Below are 12,049 nucleotides of genomic sequence, written 5' to 3' on the forward strand. Positions count from 1 at the left end.
TCAACACCTACAATTTAAGCAAAAAGAAGCAGAGGTTTTCCTAAGCTGACTGGCTGATGGGAGGTGATCACCCTTTGTCTTTTCAACTGTTATATTTTCAGACTAAAGACTGTTGTGAAATAGTACGTGTCTCAGTCAACCCAGTATTGCCAATCTTATAGAAATCCTACTCTTTATCTGACATTATTTTGTCCTCTCTTGATTACAAGGCCAGAGAAGGCCATGGTCCTAAAGTCTAATCTATTGCATCACACAGGAGTAGCTTAATTCTTGCATTGAGCCCCCAACAACTTGTAGTTGAGCTAGAGCATATGTTTTAGAAAGACGTCCAACCTTGATTTAAAGACTTCAAGTGATGGAGTTACCATATCTCTTGTTAGGCTGTTCTAATGGTTAATTACCCTACTAGTATATAAAATGTGCACCTTATTTCCAGGATGAATTTTTCTAGCTTCACCTCCCAGTCACTTGCTTTTGTCTACTAGATTAAAGAGCCCTGTAGTATCAGATATCATCTCCCTGTACACGATCGTGCTGAAGTGGCCCCATAACCTTCTTTAGATCAAACACCTTTAATCTCTGGTTATACACCCAAGGATCACACTGCCCCTTTTAGCCACAGCATGTCCTCTAGGTGCTTATCCCCAAATCCTTGTCAGAGCCAGTTTTCCAGTCCCCCATCCTGTAAGTATGGCCTATGTTTTAAGATGTATGACCTTGAATTTGGCTATAATAAACTGGATGCAGTCAAATAATGTGTTTTACTAATAGATCCAGAGTGCCGTGCCCTCATCATTTAATTCTTCACCAATCTTTGTGTCACCTGCAAACTTTATAAACAATGATTTTATATTTTTTTTCCAGATCATTGACAAAAATATTGGTCCAAGAACCAATTTCTCCAGCACCCCACCAGAAATACCCCACTTATTTTTGCTGCCCATGCATGGAGTCTGGAAGGATTTTTCTCCCAGGTCAGATTGGCAGAGACCCTGTGTTTTTTTCACCTTCATCTGCGACATGAGGCACAGGTCAATTGTTGGTTTGATCTACAGTGAATGGTGGATTCTCTGTAACTTGAAGTCTTTAAATCAAGATTTGAGGACTTTAGTAACAGCCAGAGATTCTGGGCCTGTTACAGGAGTGGGTGGTGAGGTTCTGTGGCCTGCAATCTTCAGAAGGTCAGACTAGATGATCATGGTGGTCCCTTCTGGCCTTAAAGTCTGAGTCCTACTGAAGCTACTGTACTTGGACTTTGCATGATGCAGTGGTCTGCATGAGCACGTCTATTTACAGGATCTGGGCCTTAAATGTGTTTCTTAAGTAAACAAGTGGAGGGGAGAGTAATGCAGGCGTTACCATGGGAGTATTTTCCTTTTAAAGAATAGTTCAGTCGATAAAGAGTGAGAAAATCCATGGAACTCGCCAGCACATAAATGAAGTCTGCCTCAAGGCAGGTTTAATTTGTACAATGAAAATACACACACACAGACACACACACTTTTATAACAAATATACAAACCATACGCACTTGAGCCAACATATCTTTTTGGCTGATTCCACCATTTAGTCTGGCTACCACAGTCCCTTTCCCTCCTTATATTTAGTACATAACAAAGAGATCCCCAGTTGTATGTGTAGAAGAAACAGTATACCACAGTGTTTCATAGACAGCATATGTCTGCACTTTGCCCCATTAATTCTGCTGAATTAAATGCAGAAATAACATACATTGTTTTTTTATAAACTGGATGCTGCTTTTCTTTATGGCTAACAGATGTGACAATACTTTGCCCAATGCTAGGGTCTGACGACATCAGAAACATTACATGGGTTGGCCATTTGTTCACATTTTGAGACAGGAAAACTGCAGTTCTTAATTATAAAACTTTTTGATAGCTAAACAAATATTTAAAGACATGCAGAAATACAAAACACATATGGTGGTGATAGCAGTGTGATCAATTTCAGACTATGGTGATAAACTGGGTAACTATTATAGAATGTACTCATGGACCTTTGCTTACCTCACACACTGCCCACTGATCTATCACTGCCAGGAAAAATTCAAACATTCCAAACATCTGAGTTTTTCCTTGGCTAACATATGCCAGGCATTAGCAAATCTTTTCTGAACAGGAATGCTATTGGACGGTTTCCATTATGAGGCAAGTACTACGCTGGATGCTGAAAGTAGATGATGCTAAAGAGGACAAAAAGTACCAGGGCCTGAATTCTCCACTGTCCTGGATCCCTGCGTTGTCACTTGCATGCATATGAATGCAGAGTCGGTGTCTAACACTGATATTCGGATCTGGTGGTGTCATACACCCATTTTGCAGGTGTAAATGATTACACAAGGTTCAAGGCAGTGAAGAATCACTTCTCCAGGTCCAGATTCTCAGCTGTGCCCAATAACCACTGGGTGCATCTGAAGATATGGGAGATGATTTCCCATTGGCCTGATTCCTGACAGTTTAGAGCAGCCTCAGGACTTCTTTAAACTATTCTGGCTAACTGTGGCCCCATGGGCTGATATACCAGCTGTGGACTTCTACAGCTGGGTATTGGAGGAGACGGCTAAGATAGCTCTGTGCCAGCTGCCAGAGAAATCCTCATCTGGGCAGGTCCACTGGATTTACAACTTCTTTGCACTACATGAGCTAGAGCCTCACGAGCTATAAATCCTCATTGCTCAACTGAAATCAGTAGAGCTCTGCCAATTTACACCACTTGAAGATCTAGCTCCATATGATTAACTACTAATTGTGCTGTAGTTCATACAGTATAAAGTATTGAAATCAACAGGACTCCTCATTCAAGCTAGAGTTTGCAGGCACATGTCCTTAAAGAGTATTTGAACTTACGTAAGTCCTGTATAAAATTTGGTGGAACTCAATCCTCTCTTTAGCTTATCTCTTTTACACTGCCCTGGTAGCATAACGGGGCTGTAAATGGACTCTGGGGAATAGCCCCTATGTAAGGAGCTGGTGGAAAACTATCAGAGTGGCTCTATGCCAGCCCTTGCTCAGGCTCTAGCATAAGGAGCATGCCATGGCAGAGCGGGAGGGAGGTGGTTGGAATGCATTGCTCTTTGCTGTACTTGGCTGGGAGATGACCCATAGGGTGCTGTTGCAAGCTGGTCTAACCAATTCCTTGGAGCCAGGCAGGCCTCTGGCTACCCCAAGAATAAATTTGGTAACATTAAAATATTGATGAAGTTGCCGACCATTGACTTTATGGGCTTCCTTTTTAATAACCTGATGAAAGGAGGAACTCCATTGAAGCCAATGGAATGACACCAGTGAAAACTGGTGTGAGAAGATAATCAGACCAGACATAGCTGAGTGATGACTGAAAAACTGAAGAAGACTGTATTTTGCTCCAGACCTCTAGACTGCTGTAGCCAAGACCTTCAAAACTGGGTGCCTAAAGTTGGTCTTCTAAATCCTTATTTAGCACTTAAATAAATAGACTGCCTGATTTTCCACTATACTGAGCACCCAGCAGTTTCCATTGACTTTAACACAAAGTTTCTTGCTGTGCAGCAATGTTGAAAATCGGACTGTTTATTTAGGCTTCTAGTATGGATTTAGGAGCATAGCTTCAGACACTCACTTTTGAGTAACTGTTTTTTCTTCGTTGAGTGCTTGCTCATGTCGATTCCAATTACGTGGTTACCAAGCCTAAATTTTGGAGGTGGGGTTGCTGACTGTAGCACCGCTCCTCCAAAGGCTGCATCATCTCTGGCCTGCTGGGTAGTAGAGTAATTCCTTCACCTGGACACTTCAGGCAGGAAGTGTGAGGGTCACTTTTTGGCAAATGCTTGCCACAGTCTATGTAGGGTTTAAACTCTGGGGACCAAGGCATGCCCCGGTTCTGGGGAAAAAGGGGGAACCAAAGGATGCACCCCCCACTAAAGCCTATCTAAAACTAATACTAATACAAACGATACACTTTATATGAACTATTTACATGAAGAAGTTAAAGAAACTAGGGGAGTTGCACTTGCAGAGCAAGAGCCACGAGCGTTCCGGCTAACCGTCACAGGCGGTAAGAAGGAACTGAGGGGGTGGCGGGTCGGCATTGCCCTATATTGAGCGCCATAAAGGCGTGACCCCAGGGGATGCCCAGGCCGACCCAACGGATGCTGCTACGGGAAAACCCTTCCAGCTGCTGTGCACGCAGTGCGCGCACACCTCATTGGAACTGACATGAGCAAGCACTCGAAGAAGAAGGTGTATTAATCCCAATTAAGTATCTTAAGCCAAATCCAATTTCAACCAAGAGAGGAAAAAAAAAACCATTGTTCCAGTCCACAGGACAAAAGGCCATCTCTACATCTGATAACAAAACTACCAATGGGACTTTCTGACCAGGCTGAATTTGGAGATATTTAATATGCTTCTTATGTTATCAGCCACAAACTTTTTTACAAAATAAACTTTAAACATATATTTTTCAAGCCTGGTAGCTAGTACTTAGCCAAAAATTCTTTATTCTTTTCCTGTGTACTGGTGATACAGTCATCATATTTGGTGAAAGTAGTTTAGATTTTTGAGTGTCATTATATATTTTCTAATTCAGAACCAAGTGTATTTTTAATTGCCTAAAAATAAAATTCTCGTGTTAAACTCTCAAGAATATATTTGTATGGCTTCATATATTTTATCTTGAGTATGAGACATGTCTTATTCTTCCAATTTAGGATTGATTTTAGATAAATCAATTTTTAAAAAATCTTGAATGGTTTATGAGTGGACTTACTTTTCTGAAGGGTAATATATTTTGTTATCTTTATAGAATTCTAAACCAACATGCCTAGTGGTAATTTTATGGTGACCCAGATCAGATTTTAGAGCATTAATCCTGAATTTGTATACATTTTTTAAATGTCACAGGCTAGTCATCACTCAGATTTTCCACTTTTATTGCAATATTGTTTACTGAGTTGATTCTCAGTGTTTTCAATCACACTATAAGTGTTAATTTAGCTTTACTGTTACATAATTTTCAATACATTCTTTGTACTGCAACTCTTGAGTGAACATTTTTAGTATAGATTTCTTGCTGATGTAATTTTTCTTCCTCAATATTTTTATTGAAATAAATCTTGACAGAAATTAAACGCCCTCAGACAACTGATTTGAGGGCATCTCATTTATTTTGATGTGAGATATCAAGGGAAGCATTCTACTCTATATTAATTAATAGTGGTGGTATTTTTTGTTTGTAGAATATCTTTTTGAAAATGAGGCTTAGGGCTGAGATTTTTTTCAGAATACTTAAGATACTCATCTCACATTGCAAGTCAATGGGGATTGGCATCTTGCTCTCTTGGGCCCCTCTGAAATTCTAACCTAAATCTCCATTTAGTTGATCTATCTGTATTGAAATTTTTGCATATACTAGTGTAAGATCAGACCACATATTGGGACCTATGTGTGCAACAGGAATTATAAGCAGAAGATCTTCTGAGGCTAAAAACATATCTAACCAAGAACAGGATTCAAAAGCGGGAGAATAAAAGTTCTGGGACACTTTGTCTTGTGTATGGCAGCACAAAGCAACCTCAAAGCAGGTGTAGCTGGCTATGGGAGGCTCACCCTAATATGGTTTGTGTGTGTGTGTGTGTGTGTAGATTCTCCAGTGGTAGAGAACTGATCAAGGCCACTTCCCTCCTTGTAGCTGGCGTACTGAGCATGGATTGGAGAAAGTGTGTGGACAGAAATTGCTAGCAGTTTTATCAGCCACAACGAGGGGAGTGGCCTTGATCAACCTGATGCGAAGGTGGCCCAGAATCTGGGGAGCTCAAAAGGTAGCCTTTACCAGTTTGTACATGCCATTGTGTTAACTGCCTTAAAAATGCAGGCATACAACTGCACATACCAATCTTGGGCTTCTCCTTCTGAAAATTTGTCTCTAAATCCCTTTGTATTTTCAAACACTGACTTTTGGCTGCCAAAACTCACAAGCCTGATGTGGTCTAGCTGTGAAGTGCAACTTACACCTTGAGATGGCAAGTTTTCACATGGTGGGGATAAAGGAGGTAGTAGTTTGCCCCCAAGAACACTGCATTGTTGCCATTCTTTTCCACACAAACCAGAAGTAGGTTCATGGTAAGAAGGAGTTACGGGTCTCAGAAGACAAGTAATAGAAGTGTGGAAGTGAAACACAACAAATAGATGGGAGTCAAATTCTGCCCTCAATTCTCTGCAATCCCATTGAAATCAGTGGGTCTGCTCAAGTGTAAATGAGGGTAGAATTTAGCCCAAGTACGACATGCAACTGAACATATTCTTCTGAACCACTAAGCCTAACTAAAGGATGGATTCATACCTGGAGACTTGAAACTTCTCAGCTGAGATGGGGTATCATGAATCTCCAACTTCCAGTCACCTGCTGCTTTTTCTCCCCAGCAATGAGTAGTCATGAACTCCCAATTTTTAAAACCTTCTGTGGAATGATCAAATAACCTAGGATAAAGCAATAAAGTATATCCTGAAGAACAAGAAAATAAACCCTTGCCTACATCAGTGATCCTCAACCCTCATGTGTGCCCACTCACAAATGAAATATATTTAAACTAATTAGCGTATCTAATCTAAGCACTTATACTGAACTTATCACCATGGTTTTGCACCACCTATTTCAAACATATCTGATGGGACCATTTTGTATATAACAAGTCAATGCGGGAGGGGGAATGGTTCTTCTGTATGCTGTTGCTTCATATAATGCAGGAGAGAATGAAAGTTTATTCACTTCAAATTAAAACTGCCAGTGCAGTTTAATAAAATTCACATCCTGAAAAAGTATAACACTGAACACAACTACATTTCCTTTGTTCTAAAAGCGTGACCCAGACACAAACATCATTTTTTAAGTGGAAAGTTTTCTTTTTTCCAGTTTTGGATTGAAATACTGAACAGGGGGTTAAGAAAATAAGCAATACTAGGTGAGCAATACAACATGAGCAGTTGGGGCCAGGAGAGATTCAGTGCTCATGATGCTTATGAACAAAACAAAGGTAACTGAGACGTTGGTGTATCAAACTTCAAATGATTTAAGTACTGCTATATCCAAAAGTTTGACAGAGTCTAGTTTTGCTTGAATGCAGAGACTAATTGGCATATGATGATTTCATCTTACTAACAGTTTTACAGTAATTTCATTACTTAGGGCTTGGGTGAAGAGATTGGAGCTTGGGTGTGAAATACAGTGCATTTTAGTAGAGGGGACCCAGCTTAGAGTCTGCAATCTGATGCTGATCAGCAGGGAAGACTGGCCCAAGATTTTATTGCCTAAAACTGGAATTTATTAATGAGATTTTAAAAAGACACAAGAGAGCATGCACTTTTGTTCAATGTTAACAGCATGTTGCCTGGTTCCCCAAAGCTATTGATGAGAGATTCACTGGAGTAGAGACTAGTGTCTCATAAATGGTACAGTTCAGGTTTGGAAGGTTTTAGAAAAGGTTCAGAAAAGGACAACTAAAATGATTAGAGGTTTGGAACGGGTCCCATATGAGGAGAGATTAAAGAGGCTAGGACTTTTCAGCTTGGGAAAGAGGAGACTAAGGGGGGATATGATAGACGTATATAAAATTATGAGTGGTGTGGAGAAAATGAATAAGGAAAAGTTATTTATTTGTTCCCATAATATAAGAACTAAGGTCCACCAAATGAAATTAATGGGTAGCAGGTTTAAAACAAATAAAAGGAAGTTCTTCTTCACTCAGCACACAGTCAACCTGTGGAACTCCTTGCCTGAGGAGGCTGTGAAGGCTAGGACTATAACAGGGTTTAAAAGAGAACTGGATAAACTCATGGAGGTTAAGTCCATTAATGGCTGTTAGCCAGGATGGGTAAGGAATGGTGTCCCTAGCCTCTGTTTGTCAGAGGGTGGAGATGGATGGCAGGAGAGAGATCACTAGATCATTACCTGTTATGTTCACTCCCTCTGGGGCATCTGGCTTTGGCCACTGTCGGTAGACAGGATACTGGGCTGGATGGACCTTTGGTCTGACCCAGTATGGCCACTCTTATGTTCTTATGAATGTATACAATTTCAGATCTCTCTCTCCCTTTCCTGGAAACACACACATACAGCCAGATTCACAAATACATGTTTAGCTATATATTTTTATTCACACTCTTTATGTATGGAGATTCCATGGCTCACATCTGTGCTTAAGTATATTTCATAAAATTAGATTTGTACACTAGCTGACTACTGCATAGAACCATTGTTGATTCAATGGATTTACCACAATTTTCTCTTAGAAACTACAAGAAAGAGTTAAGTGATTTCACTTGGTTTGTTTGTTTTTTTTAGACATTTGTATGAGTAGGTTTTTCTTTTTTTAAGTGTATTTCGGCGTCTTTTTTTAAAAAAGTTGTGCATACAGTGTGCAAAAACTGTGAAAGCTGCATACAATTCTAGCGCTGTTACTTTGTGCGAAGTTCTGTTAAAAGATGTTCCAGGCACACACAAAAAGGCTATCTTTCCTCTTGAGAACCTCACTCATTCCACAGAGACAGGTCCTAATCCTGTAAGGCCTCCATTTCCCTAACTTCCTTGGAGTTTAAAAGAAACCATGTGCACAGAGAGCTTGCAGAACTCGTTTGTGTAACTTTTATCCTTCTGTCATACTAATTCGTGTCTGATAACATTCAATGAAGAATATATACTTTAAAATAAAACTACATTCTCATTCTTGACTGGGTCGGATTTTTTCTTAGTGCAATTCCACTGATGTCACAGAATTTGTACTAGCAGAGTATTTGGCCCATTCTGTGTGATTATCAATTTAGTTATTTGAGTACAGCAGATTTTGCAAACAAATGTTTGCTAGTATGGCATACACCATGTACTGCAGTGATCCAGATTACCTATCCAGGTATCATTCCACACACGCATATTGGGTAGGTTCAATTTAAAAGATTGCAAAAGTCTGTTTTTAACAGACTTAATACAGTTGCCATGCAATATTGTGCTGATTTTTTACAGTAACTCAGTAAACAACTCATACTACCACAGTATATTATTTTTAAACAGAGTGTCAGTCAGTCAGGTCAGCAACAGTCCTCTCTACTGTTATGGCAACTAAATTACATTGCATTATATAAATACCATGTCATTATTTAAAAAATTCAATATTTATTGGGATTTAAGTCACATACATTTCACAGAGACATGTAACTGATATTTACTGCCTATTTTTACCAAGGACTAGTACAAGATTTTCCACAGTATTTGTGTTTTAGAGGAGGTTATAATCTACTTTTCAACCTTGTCCTCAGATCAGTGGCAATTACATTTTTAGTCACCTCAGATGTTTGGGTCTTCATATTGTTTGCTTATCTAAATTCTGTCCAAACCGTGGTATTTAAAAATGCGAATAGATTTTTACTCTTATCTAAAACCACAGTCACTTTTGGGTGCCCGAAACAACATGGCGAAGAGCTGTAGAAGCCGAGCTGAAAAACCTGGGGCACACCTGGGAAACTATTGAAAGACTTGCCAGAAACACACCGGAATGGAGGAGCTTCATCACTGGCCTAAATGCCAGAGGCATAATAGGAACATGACTGAGTCACTAAAACCAGCTCATACTTTTCATGTGTCAGGTGGATTCATTCACTAGGTCATACTTCATACTAAGGGTATATTTATTAATAGTTTACAAAGAATTAGTAAATGATTAATAGGTGTTTCAATGAATGGCTAATCGACTGTTATGGATTATTGCAGAGTCCAATAGTTCAATGGGTGGCTTATAGCCATGTACAACAATTATAGACGTGCTTATAACCACTATAACACCTCTACTCGTGCCTGTAACATATGTCTAACATTAACTAATAATTCATGAACCCTTTATAAACTATTTATTAATGTAATTTTAATATAAAGTGGGACCAGTTGCCTAAGTACCCATGTGAACCTTGGTGATACCAATATGGCCAAGATAGGCTGGATATGGCAGTCCTGACTTCCTGTACTAAGAGATGGAACATCTATGTGCTGAAAAAGAACATGGCCAGTACGAAATTAATTTAAAGTTGAAAAATAATGGATCTCTTTGACAAATTATATAATACACATATGTGTAGGTGTGTATGTGAATATATATTCACACACACACACACACATATATATAAGTAGAAAGTATACTCAAATAATTATTTCCTGAAAACGAGATCATCTTGTTTAAATGTGCAGGTCTCTCTTTTTATCACCCTCACCACTAACAATTATATCCCCTCTCCATTTAACAGCATAATTAGAAACAGAAATAGTCATCTGTAATTAAATTTTAGAAATAGAGGCAGGTGGGTATCCACTTTCAATCACATTCCACAACTGGGAACATAAGATTAGCCCCTTACTGTTACATCTACAAGATCTACAAGGATGAAAATAGTTTAGATTTTTAGTAAACGGCTCACAACTGATAAATGCAAAAAACAAAAGCAACAATAAAAACACTGAAACCTAACAACCCAAAGAGAAAAACAGCAAGCCATAGTTAATTTGAGTTTGCAAACTGAAACCCTCTCCTGTCTATAACATAAGATGGATCTGGGGGCTAGACTTTAGTGAGTACCACCACATTCAGACATCATGACAAGACAAACAAAAAAGGTAAATTTATAAATATAGATTTGTATTACTCTGGTCCTTTTTAATCCTTGAAGTTCCAGCTGCATGTGATAGACAACCGTACACTATGTACTGAATTCAGTTTCAAGAATCAGGAAATATACACACTCCCAAATGATTGATCAGTGGGGATGAGGGCAGTTGGAGGCTGGGGACGATTTGTCCTCTACTGCAGAGCTCTTTGTTTATGATGTGCTCCAGCCCTCCTAAATTAGCAACTTGACATATAAGTGGTCCCTGCACGCTGGGCTAATGGGGGACAAGACTTAAGCTGAACTAGTATTTTGAACATTGCAGAGTGCCTTCTTGAGCTTTGCACCTGCAAATGTTTGGGTAAACTCTTTTGAACAGCTGCTCTCCACAGGGGCTCCAGCAACTGCCTGTCAGCTGGGAGAAATAACTTTTGAGGAACTCCAGACAGCTGAAACCGGCTTAATCAAAGCAGTCAACCAGTTCCTACCACCCATTGGCGTTACAGTATGAAGAAAATAAATCCTCCTAAGAAATGGTCTGGGAGCTGATAGGCACTCTGAAAGCCTTCTCACCTATGGCTGTTAAGTTAAAGGGATTTTCCATAAGAAAGTAGACGATTATATCTTTCCTCTGTAAAGGCATTGTTTTCCATAGATCTTACTTCCAGACGTTCACCTCTTACATTTACTCATTAAAGCGAATTTATGAGGCAACATGGAACTCAAGCACAGTTTGAGCTGAAATGTGAGCATGCCAGCTCTGCTCACAGGATGGTTGCATGCACAACAGGAAAGATATGACTACAGTGAAAGAAAGAGGCCTGACTACAGTCACCCTCATCTTTGATATAGAGAACTTGCCCACAGATTCTACAGGTACCAGCATGTAATGGTCCATCTTCATTGGACCAGATGTGTCAGGACTTGAGGTTCCACCTGCTGCACCAGGGTATTATTTGTGCTCATGGTTGTTTGTTTAAAAAACACACTTTTCTATCTAATTAGCTGAAAATCTTCAGCAGCCCCTGGTGCAGGTCCATGAATGAACACAGCACCACAATATAGACTTCTTTCGGGCACAAGTGGGGATAGGAAAGCTGGTGGGGGAGACAGGCACAAGGCAGTACATCAAGTAGGTCAAATTCATCCCTGGTGAATCTCCACTGAAGTCAATGGTATTATACCAGGAACGAACTGGGCCCTGTGATCCCAAGGCTACAAAACTGACCACTCATCTTAGGCAGCTGAGACAAACCTGTGTAGAGGAAGCAAAATTCTTCAGAGCTATCCCCTGATCTGAAAAAGTTTAATTCATCTCCCTTCTTCCTTCCTAATTTATTGGAAACACCATTTACTGGGGCATTCAGATAGATCATAAATTTGACCCCATTCATTTGTCATCTTATATT

At 39.7% G+C, this 12,049-nt stretch overlaps 1 protein-coding gene across 3 annotated transcripts in view; it reads right to left on the reverse strand.

Annotated features, from left to right (window-relative positions):
- Positions 1 to 12,049, reverse strand: part of PCSK5 (proprotein convertase subtilisin/kexin type 5) — a 298,169-nt gene that overhangs the window by 84,036 nt on the left and 202,084 nt on the right. For all 3 annotated transcript variants that reach the window (XM_037901828.2, XM_007065550.4, XM_043547161.1), the window contains exon 13: positions 6,340 to 6,476. In XM_037901828.2, the coding sequence (XP_037757756.1) occupies positions 6,340 to 6,476 (137 nt within the window). The remainder of the gene's footprint in view (positions 1 to 6,339; positions 6,477 to 12,049) is intronic.

Source organism: Chelonia mydas, chromosome 5, assembly GCF_015237465.2.
Source record: "Chelonia mydas isolate rCheMyd1 chromosome 5, rCheMyd1.pri.v2, whole genome shotgun sequence".
NCBI classification, from domain to species: Eukaryota; Metazoa; Chordata; order Testudines; family Cheloniidae; genus Chelonia; species Chelonia mydas.